Source organism: Acomys minous, assembly GCF_964271855.1.
Source record: "Acomys minous genome assembly, chromosome: 8".
Lineage (NCBI taxonomy): Eukaryota > Metazoa > Chordata > Mammalia > Rodentia > Muridae > Acomys > Acomys minous.
The window spans coordinates 44,704,299-44,723,570 of record NC_140489.1 but is presented as its reverse complement, the minus strand read 5'-3'; the positions used below and the strand labels follow the sequence as shown (position 1 = coordinate 44,723,570).

The following is a 19,272-nucleotide window of genomic DNA, read 5'->3' as shown; positions in this document are numbered from 1 at the left end:
TCCCTTATTGCTTCATTCCCTCCTTGCAAAATGAGGCTGAGCCCCACAGCCCCATGCTTCTGTCCTCTGATTCAGTTTCTTTTGTTTTTAGGCTGTACTTCAAAGGCAGAAGGGTAGTGTGGTGCAACGGGGGGCTCCCGGGATGTGGGAGTCTGAGACACAGCTTTGGCCTTGCTCAGCCTACAGGCACTCAGAGGCTGAGTTTGGAACTTCTGTCTGGCAGAATGGTGGCTATTTTTCACTCTTAACACATTTTGGTAAAAGCTCCTTTCAGGAATTGTGGTGGTTTGAATAAAAATGGTTCCCATAGGCTCATAGGCAGTGGCAACATTAGGAGGTGTGGTCTTGTTGGAGAAAGTATGTCATTAAGGTTTCAAATGTTCAAGCTAGGCCCAGTCTCTCTCTCTCTCTCTCTCTCTCTCTCTCTCTCTCTCTCTCTCTCTCTCTCTCTCTCTCTCTCTCTCTCCTCTCCCTCTTGCTTTCCAATCCAGATGTAAAATTCTTAGCTACCTCTTGAGCCATGTCTGCCTGCATGCTGCCATGCTTCCCACCATGATGATAATGCACTAAACCTCTGAAACTGTAAGCTAGCTCCAATTAAATGCTTTCCTTTCTAAGAGTTGCTGTGGTCGTGGTGTCTCTTCACAGCAATAGAAACCCTAATTAACACAGGAATCAATGTTCCTGGGTGTTTTTATTGTGATTTAATAAAAACTGAACAGAGTAGATCACTGCCTTTAAAAAATAAATAACACAAATGGCCTTGCGGCCCTATTCCTAATGCACAATACCTTCAAATGTGATTATTTCTGGGGCTTATTTATTTTAAAATATAGTACCTGCCTTCTTAAAATATATTTTAATCCCTTCAGAGAAATAAGTAACCTAACTCTTATTTAAAAACTCTGAGTATGCAAACATCCAATTACCAACAAGACATGTTTGACTTTAAAAGATTGAACAATTTCTAGGAAATATGTCTTCATCCATTTTTGTTCTCCTAGTGAGATACTTAATGCTAGGTAAGATATAAAGAAGAAAGATTCATTTGGCTCACAAGTATGGTGAATGCAAATCCAAGTAGCATGATGCTCCTCAGGTGAGCACTCTCTAGATGATGCTACTCTTCAGGTGAGCACTCCCTAGATGATAGTGCTCCTCAGGTGAGCACTCTCTAGATGATGCTACTTCTCAGGTGAGCACTCTCTAGATTATGGTGTTCCTCGGGTGAGCACTCCCTAGATTATGGTGCTTCTCGGGTGAGCACTCCCTAGATTATGGTGCTCCCCGGGTGAGCACTCCCAAATAAAGATGCTCTTTGGGAGATGAGACCTCCCTACACTATGGTACTCTTCCATGTGCACTCCCTAGATGACAGTGCTCCTCAGGCGAGCACTCCCTAGATGATAGCACTTCTCTAGTGAGCACTCCCTAGATGATTGTGCTCCTCAGGTGAGCACTCCCTAGCAAAATGGATATAGCCATGAACAAGATCCAAAATGTAGTGCAATAATGCAAATTTGTCCTTTCTCCCACTTCTGGCGAAATAAAATAGAAACACTTCTCTAACACCATGAATTCAATTTAAAAATAAATAAATAAACTCATGTAAGTTCAATCCTAATAATTCAAGCATGCTGGGTTGCAATTTACTCTTCAATTATGTAGAATAAAAAGCTTTGTTAAACAAATTAGTGGTGATAAGCAACGGCAACCTTAACATTTCTGTAAATAGGGTACACAGAGGCCACTGTCTGGGTTGGAGACAAAGTTAGTTAATTTATTCTCGAGCAGAATGGGTGCAGGAGGCATCTTGTGTCACAGTTAAGGTAATGCTCTGTCACTCCTGCAGCTGAGTCCTCACGCCCTGCCCAGCTCTCCTTCACAGCCTCACAGCCTCACAGCCTGACACAGTCCTGCTTTGCTGCATTTATCTTAACATCATCTCTTCAGCTTCATACTCTGTGTGTGCGTAGTTAGTGCTTCACCAAATATTTGCTTGACAAACAAAAGCAAAATTGTATTGAACAAGGAAACTCCAGCTGCTAGGTAAACAGCGATCTATTTGGAAGTGTCTGGGGTCGTTGAATTCTAAAGAGGTAGAAAGTTATTTATAACCATAGAAGGCCTGAGGGGAGGGTAGACATAAATTTGTGTACAAAGTGGTGTTAGAGTATTCCTCTGGGAAACGATTTCAAAGCTTTCATCAGATTCTCAACAAGTGTCTGTAATTCTGAAAAGACTTTAACAAATTACTGATCTAATGTATCTCCTCTTTTAACCCCTTGGTCACAGAACCAACCAACACTACTGATTACACACCCCAGTTACAGGCGGCTCTTCACGTGTGGGGCAGTGTAGACTAATCCCACATTATAGCTCTGATAACACTGAATCCCCGTCCTTTCCCAGGAGCCACTACAAAGCCACAGGGGTCATCCTCTGTTATCACCTAGATATTTCCTGCTTAGTCCCTAAGCCATCTGACAATTGTGTGTGTGCTCTTGTTTCGGCCCTGCACAGCTCACCTATTTTTTGGTGTGTGCTGAATCTAACAGTTCATCTTTTTAGGGATGGTTGTCTCTCCCCATTGAGAACCAGCAGTTAACAAATATCATTGCCTTTTGCCTTTTTTTATTTTTTTCTGTATGTGACACAGTTCTGTAGCCATGACCCTCTGAGTTTATTCAAGTTAGCCTGAGCATTCTTAACAGCATTTTGCTAGTATATTACTAAATTCCTTTTTGAATCCAGCTAATCATTGCTTCTGGCTGAAGCTCATGTATAAGGACATTGTATCTGCCTGGTTTTAGTCACCACCATCCCCTTAACCATTTCATAACTGCTCTAATTTAGATTTCAGGCAGATTAACATTCTACTTAATATGCAACTTTTACTGTCCACATTATAAAAACGGATGTTGCAAAAGAAAAGCCCAGCAGAGGCGCAGAGTGAGGAGCTAGGTCATCAAGAAAAGAGATCCAGAATCAGAGGTTCGAGGCCTCGGGTTGCCATTTATTAGCTGTGTGACTTCAGACATGTCACACACTCCCTCTCTAACTTCCATGGATGCTGTAAATAACCATGTGTTCTGCATTAAGATGATGAGGAATAAATGTCAATAGTCTGGCAGTGCATGCTTAGTAAATTCTGTACTAAGAATTTTGTGCTCATATTTAGTGTCTACATAAAGATAGAGTCAGAATTGGGAGTATTGGAAATGGGAAAAATAGCTCCAGATCTTAAGATATATCTAATTACTTCTCTCTAAAGACCACAACTGAAGCCAGAACTAGAAAGAAAGCAAGTCCTGCAAAGGTTCCATGCTGCCGAGCAAAGGTTTTTGTGGCTTATCCACTTCTGTTTTCAGCCTGTGCTATCTCTCTCTGGCTCAGGCTGGCCGTCCCTGTCCCTACCATTCATCCTCAAGTTCACTGACCTTTGTTCCAGTCTTCCAACTCTCTTGTTAAGCCCATCCACTGAGATGTGGTGTCCACTTCAGACACTGCTTTTGTCAAATGAAACTTTTCCAACTTAGTTCTTCCATTTAGGTTTTGTTGTTGTTGTTGTTGTTGTTGTTGTTGCTGTTGTTGTTACTTGCTGTGTTTATTTCATTTGATTTTGTTTTATTAAAACAGGGTCATCTCATATAAACCAACCTGGTGTCCAGTTCATAACCCTGCTGTTTCAATGTCCCAAGGGCTACAAAGGCAGGCCTGCGCCTTCGAGTCTGGTTCTTTATAGCTTTTATTTCTTTGAGTTTTTCTATTTCTATTTTATTAAGTGCATTTGCGATTACTTATTAAACTATTTTTGTGGCAACTCCTTTAAAATCATATCCAGGTAATTCCTAATTGTAATGCTGGAATACCTTTCATCACTCAGGTTCATGTTTGCTCTTAAAATAACAATTGGTTGGTTTCTGGGTTTGTTTCGTTTGTTTGATTGATTGGCTGATTTTCAGACACACAGTTATTTTTACTTCATGTGTATGAATATATGTAGATGCACCACATATGTGCCTGGTGCCCAAGGATGTCAGAGGAGGACACTAGATCTACTGAAATTGGAATTGTAGATAGTTGTGAGCTGCCGCGAGGATGCTGGGAACCAAACTTGGGTTCTCTGAAAGAGCAGCCAGTGCTCTTAACCACTGACCTGTCTGTCCAGCCCCATAACAATTATTTTCTAGTTGTAACCTGGACCTATGAGAATACAGGCCTGATTGACATACTTTGATACCTCAGTGAAGATGGGTGCCTTCCTAGAGGCTGATGGGTAGATGGGTGCAGGCCTAGAGGCTGATGGGTGCCTGCTAGAGGCTAATGAGTAGAAAGGTACCTGCCCAGAGGCTGATGGGTAGATAGGGAGTGAGCTTCTCTACTTAGCATCCTTGCTACTGAGGGAGCAGTGGTGAGACTCCTGAGTCTCTGCTTGGCTCCCCTTACTACTGCACTGGCTAGCCATCAGGTTAGCTTGTTCCCTTATGGGCCTTTAGTAGTTTAAGATATGATGCTCAACCCTCCTAAAGCTGCAACCCTTTAATACAATTACTCATATTGTGGTGACCCCCGTAACCATAAAACTATTTTACTTGTTGCTTAATAACTCTAAATTTGCTACTGTTATAAATTGTAATGTGAATATCTGTGTTTTCAGATGGGCTTAGATGACCCCCTATGGAAAGTTCATTTGACCCCCGAGGGGTCGTGACCCGCAGGTTGAGAAGCATTGGCTTAAGGGACAAAAGTCTCAGCTTTTTGGTTGGAATTGGCCTTCCATTTGTTTCATGGTGCTCTCCAGGCAGAACGGTTACTGTCCAAAAGCATCAGTTCCAGTTGGTGCCTTTTTTCCTGGGAGGAAGGTCTGGGTTTGGGTGGATGGTTTTGTTCATGGCCTTTGTTGTCTTCTTGTTGCTAGATTTCCCAGGATCTAGTGTTAGATATTTTAAGAAAAAGAAAGCCTCGAGAGTTTGTTGCTATGTCCAACTTTACATCACAAGGTTCCTAGAAAGTCTGACTTCCCTCCACATTTCAGGCTTTTTATACTTATCTTATATATAACACTCAGGGCTTCTTGGCTTTCATTTAAGCAGGAAGGAAAGGGGAAGTCTGTGCTCTCCATCTTTCCAGAGCATTAGATTAGGTATCTCCACTAGACTTTAACCTGATAAGACATAAGCCTGGGTTGCAGATTTCACACAGTCACGGGATGGGCAAGTGTAGGAGCTAGTGCACACCCACTATTGCACAGGCTGCCTCTTCCAGGCCAACTCCTACACATCCCTGAGACTGCCTCTGTAAGCTCCTGTTTAATCTGCCCTTTGGCTAGGACACTCCACCCTTTAAGGGACCAGGTGCTTTTGTGCCTGTGCAGTCAAGCAAATCTTGACAGACATGGGAATTTGTACCATTCCTTTAAGCATCTGTTGTACCCTGCCCTGAGCTTTTCCTTTTGTAGGTGTTGGTCATTCCTCCTGACTACAGTGTAACACACTCTGCAGGAAATGGGGATAAAAGCACAACTTCTGCTCCTCTGCTCCCTCAACTTCTAGCTCAATGTCAAGACTAATGAGGTAGCTCTGTAAGTTCATCTGATGGCTTCAGTAAGAACGGCCCCCACAGGGTCATATGTTTGAATAGTTGGGCCTCAGTTAGCGGAGCTGTTTAGGAAGGATTAGGGTGTGTGGCATCATTGAGGGAAGTGTGGCATTGTTGGAGGAAGTGTGGTACCCTTGGAGGAGGTGTGACATCATAGGAGAAAGTGTGGCATGGTTGGAGGAAGTGTGGCATCATTGGAGGAAGTGTGGCATCATTGGAGGAAGTGTGGCATGGCTGGAGGAGGTGTGTCACTGAGGCAGGCTTTGAGAGTTCATAAGCCCAGGGCCAGTCCTTCTTTGCCTGCAGATCAAGACATAAGGTCTTAGCCACCACTTCAGCACCATGCCTGGCTGCCTGCTGCCACAATCCCCATTATGATGATCAATCCTCTGAAATTTCAAACATTCCCCAATCAGATGCTTCCTTTTGAAAGCTGCCTCGGTCAGGATGTTTCATCACAGCGATAGAACAGTGGCCAAGAGAACTGGTGCTTCCTCTAGCTTTAACTTGCATTTGATGAGCTTGCGGCCAAGGTTAGAGGTCCATAGATGGCCACTTATGAGCCCAAAGTCTGAAGACCTCATTTTGAGAAGTACTTCCTTTTCAGAGTTGAAAAGTCCATGTCAAAGATCGAGGTGACCTTGGCTTTTGCTTCTAATTCCTGTCGACTAGACCTACAATAACTCACATGCAATTTCTTATTATCCAAGAATTTGCCTTTAATGAGTAAGCAAAACAAAGTTCAAAATATTTTGAAATATATACAATATTCAAAAATTCCCTACTTTGAAGATAAAGGCTTTGGTCTATAATTGATTTTATAATAATCTCATTCAGTAAATGAAGTAGCAAATTCATGTCAGGAAGTTAGAAGGAGCTGCTGGAGATGAAAATGTACATCAGAAAACAACGGGCAAACATGGCCTCATATGAACAAATAACATGCCAGAAACACACAGATAGTGAGGCAGGGGCATGAAGAACAAATAACATGCCACAAACACACAGATAATGAGGCAGGGGCATGAAGAACAAAGCATATGGGATTTCTAGCATCACGGAACTACTTAATGAATTCCCAAAATATTTTAGAAATTTTATGTTGAGTATTTATGGATCTAGATCTGGCAGTAAAAGAAAAAAAGGGAGAGAGTTCAAAACTAAAAGTTAAAAATGTTTGCAGATCACATGATTAATATTTAAACCACTGACTCAAGATTGACCACAATGATAAAGTTCCTTAGTGTCACATTAGGGATATTTCTCTTTTTTTGAAAGTAGGCATAATATTTATAACAAAATTTCATCTAAAATATGTAAAATTTCACTATGAAAAGTCTTGATTTGCACGATTTAGTACTTATACTGACCCAACTCAGTTGTCTGAATCTCTTTTTTAGAATATCTATTTTTTAAAGTATCAATTTCTTACTCTATAATCCAGTATATAAGCTGTCCTGCCTTTCTTCAAGTTTTCTGGGCTACACAATTAAAACCTGGACTTTGGATAGGAACACAAGCCTATGGTAAGCAACAGCAGCAGGGCCGGGAGGAGTTTTTAATGGTACAGAACTAAGGAGGGGTTTAAAAAACTCCAGTTTTGTGGAGAAAGTGTGATAGGTCATTACTTTTAACTTAACTACGGTTTTAATAATGGATACTATCCCTGGTTTTACTAGGTGGCTTCTGAGAAATATGTTGAAACACAGTGCCCATGGTATCCCACGGCGAGGACAGGAAGTGGCCCTTTTCCAGGAAGGCATGGAGATCTGGCATCACACATACCTTTCTTTCTGAGCTTCCCCACCAAATCAGCAGTCTCACTCTTGCTCAGACGCTGGGAACTGACAGAGTCTCTGTCCACCTTGTCTAGTTACTAGAACATCGTTCTTTTTCACTCAGTGGAAATCCACTTCTCTAAATTATTCCTCTCAGCTCTGCCCTGGGAAGCCTTCTTCTCTCCTTCGTTTGCCTCATCAAATTGACCTTAAGTATCATATCTCATGGGATTCTTCTCTTCTTGTTGACAGCGTTGATCGTCTTCCAGCAACTTCCCAGAGGGGACATTTTTCAAAGGTCTCACTACTTCACAGTTGCCCTTCCTTAGCATTCACAGCTCATCAATGCCTCAAAACATGGCACTCACACTTGTTATCATTTTCAATTCCAGCCTGCCTACAACAGGCAGGGAACTATTACCTCTTACTGTGTGCACCGGGGACTCTATCAATACTACATGGGATTGCAGAAAAGGGCTTCATAACGTCACCATGCCACTAGTCCATAGGTAGTTCATGACAATCCTCAGTGTTCCCAAACCCAATGAGGATCATTTTAAGCTTCACTTCCTACACTCTGCACATATTAAACAGACTACTCTGAACCTATTCTCAAAGTTTTATATGTATGGTTTCATGGACACCACTCTTGCCCCCCCTTCAAATCTCATAAGATTGGAGCTCAGGATACTATACTCTTTCCTAAAGATACCAACTACCATGTCATTCACTAGCACTCTCCAACATCTGTCCTTGTTCTGCGTTGTCAGCTGTCATCTAGCTGCTCACTTCCTTGCTGTCCTCATCACCCTACAATCAGCTCTTCCAATAAGCTGTCCTCTTTGGGATGCCCCATTTCCTTCCTTACTCTTTCAGCTGTCTTCCTTTCTCTAGACCCCTTCTGCTGGCAGACCATAATCCCTTGTTTATCACCTTTGTGTTTCAGCCTTCCCATCGGATCCCATGATGCCTTGTGTATGGCCTTGCATGTGGCCTCGAATCTACAGCCAGGATTACTGTAAAATATAAACAGAAATAACCTAACCATTTACCTACTCTAAACCAAAGTTTGGCTGGATGTGACTGGAAAAAAAAGAGGAAGAAGAGAAAGAGAAGAAGAGGAGATGAGCGGCTATAGACTATATGGCGACTTTTCTTAAGACCACCATTTCCAAGGGAATCCCAAAAGCTGATCAGAATTCCTATGGTTTTCTCTTCCTCCTTTTAGTCTCCCATTCACCTAGACCATAATATTTTCAATCCCCTTTCAATGTTCCAGCAATTGTGGAATTAGTCACTTAACTTTCAGTTAGGACATCTGGATACCCAGGTGTCTCAGAAATCCTTGACTGTGAAAACTGACTCCCTTGTGACCTCATCTCTCTATCAACAACGACCAAACGTGCATTGTTAGTCAGGACCATTTCCATCCTCACTGAACACTGAAAACTTGACATCTCCATCTGGACATCTGAAACTTCAAAATCAAAAATTCTGAAACCTAACTCCTTGTTTGCCCCTTAAACTCTGCTCTCTCTAAAACCTCCGAATCCAAGTTAACAGCAACCCTTGTCTTATATTTGCTCAATCCAAGTTCCATTGTACAATCCGAACGATTTTTTTTCTCTCACATACCATCTATAATCCAATGAGATACAGTACCCGCTTCAGAATACATATAAAGAATGTATGTAGAAACTGACCCCTTTCATCTTCCCTAATGTTATCACTCTGGTTCAAGCCACCATGGTCTACTAACTGCTCATTCCTCCTCCAAATCGACCCCCATCATTCCTGGGTTAGATTCTGGACATAATGGGCTATGTAAGCTACTTAAATAAGGTCCCCCACTATGGACAAAGACCTCTGACCTTTTCACTCAGGGCAAAAAGTGGTGGCAAGGGACTAAAGGACAGGATCATACCATTCAGCCTTTGTGTATCCACTGTTCTTCTCAAGCTTGCTTCACCATCCTTTCTGGTGCATCTCGAATGTTCCAGGAACACTCACAGTAGTCTTGTGCCCAGTGTCTGAAATGATCTTCTCTCAGGCGTCCCACCTCCTGCAGTTCCCTGATTCGGCACCACCTTAACAAAGGAGTCTCTGTGACCCTCCCTCCAGCCCTCCTCACTCTGTTTCGACTTTCTCCATGATGCTCTACATTCCTCCAGGTGTCCTTTCCAGTCTCACTCTTCTCTCCTTCCTCCCCCACCCCAGCTCCCTACATTTACTTTTGGGAAAACAGATTCTTATTTTTCTCTACTATATCCTGGTGCTTACAACAAGATCTGGTATACACCAGAGGATCACAGGTCAGTAATAGAAGTATAAAACAAATACTATCTTATTAAAAAATAAATCATAAATATACTTTCTTTTTCTCTATTTGCCTAACACACATTTCTTCCCCCAAAACAAAAATTTAAACTAAGAAAAAAAGATAATTTTAAGAAGAGCTCATCTTGCTGCTTTTGGGTAAACACTGAAACATCCTTTTCCTATTAATGTGCCACTCTGTGGCATATCAACCATCCTTTGAAAGAATAGTACTCATGCAACTAAAGAGTTTATTTTCTACATCATTGACAAGTTGAGTTTTTAGACATAATCAGTGCTCTGCATATGGAAATTCTGAAATGAAATGATAATTCAGATGAGAAATATGAAAAAAGAATGAGTATGTTGTGTGGGCTGTATTTTAGTGGACCATGAATTTCTGGAGATTAACATACTCCTTGTTTTGAAAGGATTTATAATTTCTATAAAATACATTATTAGCTTCTACTCTTGGCCAGAATTATAGATTTTTGCCTTCCAGGATTTAAGAATCAGTTGTTGTTCTGTCTTTGAGAGAGTCTCCATTTTAACTTTCAGGCCTTAGTCATCTTCTCAAAAGATGCTTGGACTAACACTGAAACCTCCCGTGAGCGCCATGAGACGTAGGTGGATGCATCTGAGGAACCGGTCCCATCACAGCAACTGCGGGGATTTTACTTGCCATGAGCTTCCAGACATCCTGCATCTCTGAGCTCTTCCAGACAGTCTATTTATGTCACACATGGCAAACGTGAAGTGGGAAGGTCTTCCCTCTCTTTTCTCAAACACTATCTCCACAGCATCCTCCACAAACAGTCGGCTTTCTAGTTCATGGTTTCTCAGTGTTCTCTTTGATCTCAAGTAGCATTGAAAGAAACAAAAACTCAGCTATCTTTCTTTTCTTTTCTTTTCTTTTTTTTTACCATGTTCTTTATGATGATCTTAGTGGAGAGAGTTCATGTGTTGATATATTAGTCTCTTAAAAATACTGCTTTTAAGTTCTCCAGTCCATTTTTTTCAAAGCTCTTTCGTCCACTATAAAAATAATTTAATTATAAAGCCATAAGGGTCTGTGCAAGTTTCCAAAGGGTGGAGGCAACCAATGGTCCTACCTTTATGAAACCTATGAACCACATGAAGACCAACATGGCATGTTAGCCCTAAGAGTGGAGTAATGGCACATGTATCTTAGCAGTAACCAACAGCCCTTTAATTGGACTTATAACCTACTCAACAAGAGGGAGACCATGCCTGCCATTAGAACCTACCTAACTACTCAGTGCTAGTGAAGTCATGATTGTTGGAGAATGAGCAGCAACTAATTTATAAACCAGAATACTCCCTAACAACAATCTATAAACATCTATGCATATACTGACAGATGAGTGTGGTGTTCATCCCCACATCAAGGAAACTTCTCTTTGCAACAAACAGAGACCACTAGAGAAAACCACAATCCATCCAAAATCCAGAGTTGTAGAGCCCAGGACCAATGATACATTCACAAAATACTCCCACACCCAAGGATCAGGAAACATTGCAGACGAAGGAGTGGAAAGATGGTAAGAGCCCGAGGATCAGGAAGCTTCCTTCACACTTGTGTCTCCTAGCAATACCAGAAGCCACACCCATAAATTCTCGTCACAACTGTCCAAATGTGAGTTGAGCAATGATGAAACCAATAAACATACCAAACTGGACGGAGAAAGCATGGCCTCCGCTGTAAACAAAGGGCTATAGACAACTGAGGAAAGCTGGGAACAGGAGAAGTATCCTACTCCAGGTAAGATCACATCAACTGGTTGTCCAGTACCAAATGGTCAGACTTGAGGACATACATACAAGTAGCATTATATAGAACAAACAGGTTATGATTGGAACATATATGCATGAAATAACAATTAGTGAAAAGGGAGGCTATTAATTTGAAGGAAAGGAGAGAGAGAGAGAGAGAGAGAGAGAGAGAGAGAGAGAGAGAGAGAGATGGAGTTTGGAAAGAAGAAAGGGAAGTGAAAAATGTTGCAGTTACATTATAACTTCAAAAAATATACATATATATATACATATATATATGTATAATAACCTAAATCATATTGAACAAAACTGAATCTTGGAATAATATTCAACAGAGTGACTTATTTGAAGAAGGGCAGAATGAGACAAAGAGAATGAAAGAGAAGTGGGTTTATTTTCCATAGCTATACAATCAGAGCAAGCTGTACTCACATTGATGTGCCTTGTGCTGGCCTCAGAAAGCTAACTCGCGCCCTTGCCCCTGTGAAGTGAGAGAACGGCAGCGGCCTTCCGGTCAAGCTGCCAGCAAAGATTTGAGAATGAAGAAGATGAAAACTGACACAACAGGAAGTGTTCAGCTAAACTAAACACAAGTGTGAACCAGAGTGTGGCACATGTCCTAGGAATCCTTGACCTGGCTTTCAGCGGAGGCATTTGTTAACTGTTTACCAGGGTGGCTGAACCCCAGAAGTTTCTCACTTTACAGATAAAACTTTTTATAACCCGTGCTACCTAGGTTGGACAGTAAATAACCAACAACTTGCTTCCAAGCTCTCAGTGTTAGAAGTTCATATGCAACCTAGAAAAGGAACAGAGACAAGTCTATCTGGGGGGGGGGGGAGGGGGGGGGCAGAGGGAGGGTGCGGCAAGCAGAGTGAATTTCCAAAATGGTGACTTCAAAATCATCAAGTTAGCCTGAAAGTCTTGATGATCTATCCATTTTCAATGTGTTTTTAAGGTACTTCTAAACTTTAATGTAACTTATCCTTCTGTCTCAGTATTCAGAGACGTGTGCCATATTTACCTGCCAGAAATGTTAGGCCAGCACTTCTCAACCTGTAGGTCATGAGCCCTTGGGAGGCTGAACAAGCCTTTCTCAGAGGTCACATATCAGATAGCCTGCACATCAGATGTTTGCATTATGATTCATAACAGTAGAAAAATTACAGTGATGAAATAGGAACAAAAACAATTCTACGGTTGGGGTCACCTCAGCATGGAGAACTGTATTTAAGGGTCTAAGCATTAGGAAGGTTGAGAACCACTGGCTTAGAGTGTGTCCCGAGGCTGGATCTAAAGAAATTAATTGCATTAGGTTTCCAGACTCTTTTACTTGCTCTATAGATTACAAAAGCAATGTGTACTGTGGCTTCTTCCTTCAATATTACTGTGGCTTTCTCAAACTATGAAAGAGAGAAAACTCGAATTTTTATCTTCTAGAGGGGATTGCCAGAAAGTATTTCAAATTAAAAAACAAAACACACATTTATCAAACATATACTGTAGTGAATACAGTTTCCGAAGACAATGACTGGTAAAGTACTGTACTTTCCTGGAGGGAATGTATAAAAATCCTCTACATAATCTAAAGCATGATAGATGGAGAATACAGCATCACATCTGGCTTTTTGAAAAATATGGGCCGGGTGTGGTGGCACACACCTTTAATCCTAGCACTGGAGAGGCAGAAGCAGACAGATCGCCATGAGTTTGAGGCCAACCTGGTCTACAAAGTGAGTCCAGGACAGCCAAGGCTGTCTTGAAAAACCAATGATGATGATGAAGAAGAAAAAGAAGAAGAAGAAAGAAGAAGAAGAAGAAGAAGAAGAAGAAGAAGAAGAAGAAGAAGAAGAAGAAGAAGAAGAAGAAGAACTTCTTGATCCCAGTGATGTATATAGAAAAAGAACTCTTGCTTTTCTTTTTGCCATTATCTACAAAGTCATATCAAGTTTACCTATGGAATGGTACCACTGAGGCCATGCACTCTGAACTGGCTTCTCCCGGCCATCCTCCACCCTGTCCTCCACAGACCTTCCCATACAGCCAGCAACTCAATTCCCAAAATGGCCTGTGAGTTAACTTCTTACCATTTAGATTTCTTCAAATGCTCTTTTTAAAAATCCTTTCTGTAAACAAAGGGCCATTCTTCTCTCCCTTTGTTTTTTGTGTGCTCCTTTTGACTAGTTCCCAGGAAAAAAAATAACTGATGATAAGAAAAAGGAAAAAAAAAACCAAAAACAAAAACAAAAAACAGTTGCTCTTAGCATCCTTTGTATAAAACTACGAGGCGCTGGCAACGGTTCATGGTTAGCAACTCTGACACTCTGCGCCTTCCACACGGCATGGTGAATGTTCCCTGGCCAAAGCCATCGTTGCAGAAGCACACTAGCAATTTTAGATGTGAAAGATTATAGCTCAAGAAGATAGTGTTATTTTTTTTGTTATTGTTGAGAATTTTTCCATGCTACAAAAGTGACAGAAGCAGTGAGAATATCTGAAAATTCATTCAGTGTGAGTCTTTATAGCTTGCTTTAATGAGGTTGAGCTCTACATGTATTTATTCTGGGAGTTTGCTGAGAAATATTTTTTGGAACTATTTCTTAGGGGACTTTAATTACCATCAATGTATAAAAATAAATAACAGAATTTCTGGCCAGATGGCATGATTGGTGGTTCTTTTTCAGGGGAAAAAAAAAAACCAGTTTTTAAAACATCCGTGTTTGTCATACATGAGAGTACTGCGTGCGAAAATGAAGCTGTCTGCTTACAGAGATTCGCACTTAAAGTCTAAATTTCATCTCCATTGAAGTTGAGGCCTAAAGCATTCTTTCAAAAAGGAAAAATAAACAAAGTAGCTTTCTTCCCCTTAGAGGACACACTGACAAAACCACTGGGGGCCAGGAGGCAGAGCCACAGCAAAGGCAGGCTTGGGACACCTTGAGCTCAGACTTCCTAGCCTTCGGAACCTCAGTAAAGCGGGCTTCTATTTATACAGCAAAATATAAAACTGCATAGTCAAGCAAGGTGCTCCACGGTCTTCCCCGGTTTTTTTTTTTTTTCACTGAAATGCCAGATTTCTTTACACTGGAAAAAAAAAACCCTGCAAAAATAGTACATAAGGAGGCTGGCCCTGCTTTTATTCAGATTTTTTTTCAATATATGGCTACTTATTTGGCTTCCATTTCCAACATCTGTGTCTTACAGACCAATCTATATTGCATAAGAAGTACAGAGCCTGAAGATATAAAACATTTGCCAAGCAGCCGTCATGTGAGTGAAATCCCTTCATGCAGCAATAATCAAGTAGAGTATTTCTATACAAATATGAACACCTCCATCCTTTCAACCTCCTCCCACCCAAACTTAGAGCCTTGTTTGACTTTATTAGTCCTCTTGATGCTCCGGAAAGGAAACCCCTAAATTACTTGACAAAACAAAATAACTTCATAATAAAGATACTAACTGTAGAAGAAGTCACCTCACTATTCTGTGCCAGGACATTGCATCTAATTGTAGAGTAGATTTGTAAATGTTTTCACCATTAAAAAAAGAAATGATCACAGTTGGGTTAATAAGCTTGGTTTTAATCACTCCGCAATGTGCACTATATCAGAACATTATATTGTGTTATAAATGTGTGTGTCTATATACACATGTCCATTTGAAGCCCTTTAGTGCGTGTAACCTAACACAAGATTTCCTTTGCTTAACTGCTTGTCCTTAATGACACTTATGGGAGGTAGGTAAATCTTATAAACAAAGAAGGTACTGTGTGCCGAGTAGAGAAAGGTTCTGCTCTGTGAGCCACGCTCAGCAAAGAAGACTACAGGCACAGACAGCTTTTAGGTTGCTATTTTTTTTTTTTTTTGCTTTTCGCTCTTGCACTTATATGTTTTCATTTCCCCGTCATTTAGACACATGAAGTTGCAAGAGAGACCAAGAAACTATTATTAGGTTTAAATCCCATCCTACAACCCATAGCAATTAATATATGACAAATGAGGCTGTCAACCTTTGGGTCTTTTCACATTTCATTCTTCCTTTCCTTCCCGCACCCCCTCCCCCCCCATGTTCTTTTTCCCTTCTTCCTCCTGCCCTCCCCCATCTTCCTTCATTTCCTTCTCTTTTTATTTCTTGGTCTCTACTTTTTTTTTTCTTTCCATTATTTAACACATTCTACAAATTGCCTTTCCTGGGTTAGATCGTGTTTGTTCCAGAGCAGAGTTTAGACGACCCGAGGCACTCCACAGAACCTTCCAGAGGGATTGGCTTAAGAAAGGGGTTTCCCTAAATCAGCTGCCAGGAACACATATGCCAGTCCTACCCCTCCCCCAACCCCCAGTCCCCTCCTCCAGGAACACCCACTACCCCGGCCTCACACTACATTACCAAAACTACACAACTCCTACTCCAGCACAGCAGAGCCTTTCACACAACAGCACAACACAACACCCACTACAGTATTTCTTCTGGAAACAGCGATAACCAGGTAGCCACCACCCTTCCCTACAATGCCTGTCTCTAGCCTCCAACAGCCAGGGCAAGCCTTGGCCCTCAGGTTGATCCCACCAGGCAAGGGTTTGTTTTGACTGCAAAGGGTGAGTCAAGGGAAGAGAGGCTGAAACCCTGACAGTTTTTCAAACGGAAATGCGAGTTCAGGCTGCTTGGTAAACTGTGCCAGGACCACTAGCCGTAACCCCAGCACTCCAATCCACAACTAGAGGACCTTCACATTTTGGGGTTCCAAGTTTAACTACTCCCTGATAGATTCAGGTAAAGAGCAACTAGGAAATAAAAAAGGAAGGCTACAACTCCCAACCCTCCTACGATGCTGTCCCTCCGGAATTAAGCGCAGGACTCCTTGGGGTTTGTTTTCTGCGCGGGAGAAGGGGAGCGGAGCTGGAAGGGGAAGTGGAAAGGAGTAGGGTGTGGTGGTTCCTTTGAGGGAAGGGAAAGGAAAAATTAAAGCCGTTGCTCTACTCCGCTGCCCAAAACCCAGCAGGAGGGTCCCGAGGCAGTGGGCAACCCCCGTTGCTTGGTTGTCTTCGGTCGCCAGCGGTGCTCGCTGCGCGCAAACACGCCCAGAAAACCATCACAACCTGTCATGCCCGCCCTGCTACCCCGAGGCCCCAGACAAGAAGGAGAAACTTGTTCCGGGGCGCAGCAGTAGCCAGGCTTGCCAACAAGGACACAATTGTCTAAGATTGAAACAAGAGTAATAATGAAATAACAAGACCAACAGCTTTCTTCCTCCTAGTCACTGGCAGCACACTGCTGTTTTTCACCAGTCGGCTAACATTTACAGTCGCCCGAGGCGAAACCCTGCAGGGGTTGGTGCCCCAAAGAGGCCAGGAAGATGCAGAGGAGAGCTGTGGATTGGGTATCCACAAGAACTAGGGTTCTTGTCTCCATTTGCGGGGTCTCGGTGCCCGCTGGGCTTACCTGTGGATGCAGTTTCCATGGCGACGGGAGGCGACCGGGCGGGGCCGGAGCACAGTTCCCGCGGCGACACTACCCCAGCTCCAGCGCCGGATCCCCAGGCAGGCTCCCCATCCTGCTGCGCTGGCCTGGCCCCTTTCGGCGGCGCCGCTTCGTCCTCCCCCTCCCCCCGGCCCCCGAACCACTGGGACCCGGGACTAGCTAGAGACAGCGGCTCATCTTGCAGATCCGGCGGTGCAGCCATGGCTGGCGGTGCCCCCCGGCTAGGCGAAGGCTGCTTGGCAAGGCCCAGGTGCGGTGGCTAGAGGTGCAGACGCTCCCCGCTGCTGTCCCTACCCGGACTCCGGGCTCCGAGAGGCTGCAGAGTCTCCGCGCCGCCTTCGCTGCCTCTGCTGCAACTCAGGCCGAGCCGCGACTGCTGCTCTGGGCGCTTCGGCTCCTCCTTCTCCCCCTCCTCTTCCTCCGGGGCCCCAGGGCGGCCGCCGCCTGCGCTCCTCCCCTGCTCCAGAGGCTGGTGGCTGTGCCAGCGCCGCTTCCTTACTCCCAAACCTGTTATTACGCAGGTGAAAATGGCCTGCTTGGTCTGTAACCTCCCTAGTGCAGGTGGTCAGCCCCGGGCCTGCTAATGGCAGGCTCTGATTAAGGGATGTGCCAAATCCACTTGATTCTGCCCTTCATCTGGGGAAAAACACAAGGAGAGGGCCAGCAGATACTGGCTGCAGTTTGACTAGGCAAGAAGTTAAGCTAGACTGGAGTCCTGGAGCTTCAGGAGAGCAAGTAAGACTGGAGACTCTCAGGACCACCATTCTGAGGATGACCAGAGTGAGCTGCAGAAAGGACACTGGTCTGAGCAGTAACCTAGGGAAGGCAGGAATCTGCAGCTTGGAGGTTAAAAACTTGATCCTTAGCAGTTTCCAGAACCGGTCCAAACAGACAAATAAAACCAATAACGAAACAGAGTACAAGAACGGGCTCCATCAGGAGAAACTCCAGAAAAAAAAAAGCTTTCAAGATCTGATCCAAGCCAACAGGACGCTATAAGGCATACAAAAAACCGGCTGTGCCTCCCTTTGGAAACATTCAGCCGTCAGCCATACAAATCACAGGCTGTCTTGGGCAGTCTGTTTTATTTGAGAGGTGGACATTTCTAGAAACTTCTGCTGCTGTTTCCCACACACCCCATTACTGTGCTCTCTGATACAATGGAAATTCTGAAGGGCGGAGGTGACTCACCTCCATGCGCTATTCCCGTATTTAGACGCATCTTTTCAAAGGAGCCGTGTCTTACTGATTCCTAACCTGTAACATGGTGTCTGCCTTTTAAGTTTTAGGCTAAGCCCAACATCAGAGTGGAAGAGTACAGTTCTCTGTTGGTCCTACTCTTTTAAAAAAAATTAGCGAGGGGGCACTACTACAAGAGTGTTCAAAAGGAAACGTGGTGGGGATCTCATGGTCAAAATTTTTCCTTACTGATATATGAAAAATTAATTCCCAAGACCGGTGGTTAAGAGAGCTTGTGGATTTCCCAGAGAACAAGAGTTCAGGGCCCAGCACCCACATCCAACAGCTCACAATTGCTTGTAACTTCACCCCCCATACACATACACACACACCTCACAAATCTTTGAAAAAATAGTTTCTGTGGAATATGTTCATAATCTTCCTTGCTATGATGGCTTCACAGCTGTATGCATATGACAAAAATCAAAATGCAGTGTGTATATAGCTGATTCAAAGCACATCGGTTATTCTAATAAAGCTATAAAAAGTATCTCCCGCTAGAACCATCATGGGGAGAGAGAGAGAGAGAGAGAGAGAGAGAGAGAGAATAGGCATCTACTTAAGACATAATTAAGTTAAAAAGGCTTCTCCATGGCACTCAGTGGGGAGGCACTTAAATGTGTTATTCCAATATCTTGTTTAGAATGCTTTGAAGTACCAGGAATGCCAGGTGAGAACTTTCTCACAGTTTGATTATTACTATGCCAAAAGCATGGGAAGCTCAAATGACATGCTTACACGGTTATTAAGGAGCACTGAGTCAAGGCACTACGGTGAGGGAGCCAGATATTTTGTTTCTCTGAGAAACACTAAGGAAGGGCATCACTTAAAAACCTGCCTAGCTGCAAACCTCTCCGTATGCTCATGATTAAACAGACAGAGCACTCATCAGCTACTTAGCAATGCTCTCATTTCACGACAGCAGAAGAAAAAAAGCCAGTTAAGCGCATTTATATTTTACTCGTTACAGGAAACAGACAATTTCATTTTGATAGATTGTTCTGAAAAGATATGCGGTGTGCCAATGATGTGTCTCAGTAGCATAGGACTGGGTTAGGATGCG

General features: G+C 43.0%; 1 protein-coding gene across 1 annotated transcript in view; it reads right to left on the bottom strand.

Moving 5' to 3' along the window:
* Positions 1 to 17,386, bottom strand: part of RTN1 (reticulon 1) — a 202,842-nt gene extending 185,456 nt beyond the window's left edge. The window contains exon 1 of the mRNA XM_084792143.1: positions 16,932 to 17,386. Within this exon, the coding sequence (XP_084648269.1) occupies positions 16,932 to 17,172 (241 nt within the window). The 5' untranslated portion in view covers positions 17,173 to 17,386. The remainder of the gene's footprint in view (positions 1 to 16,931) is intronic.
* Positions 17,387 to 19,272: the final 1,886 nt, after the last annotated feature.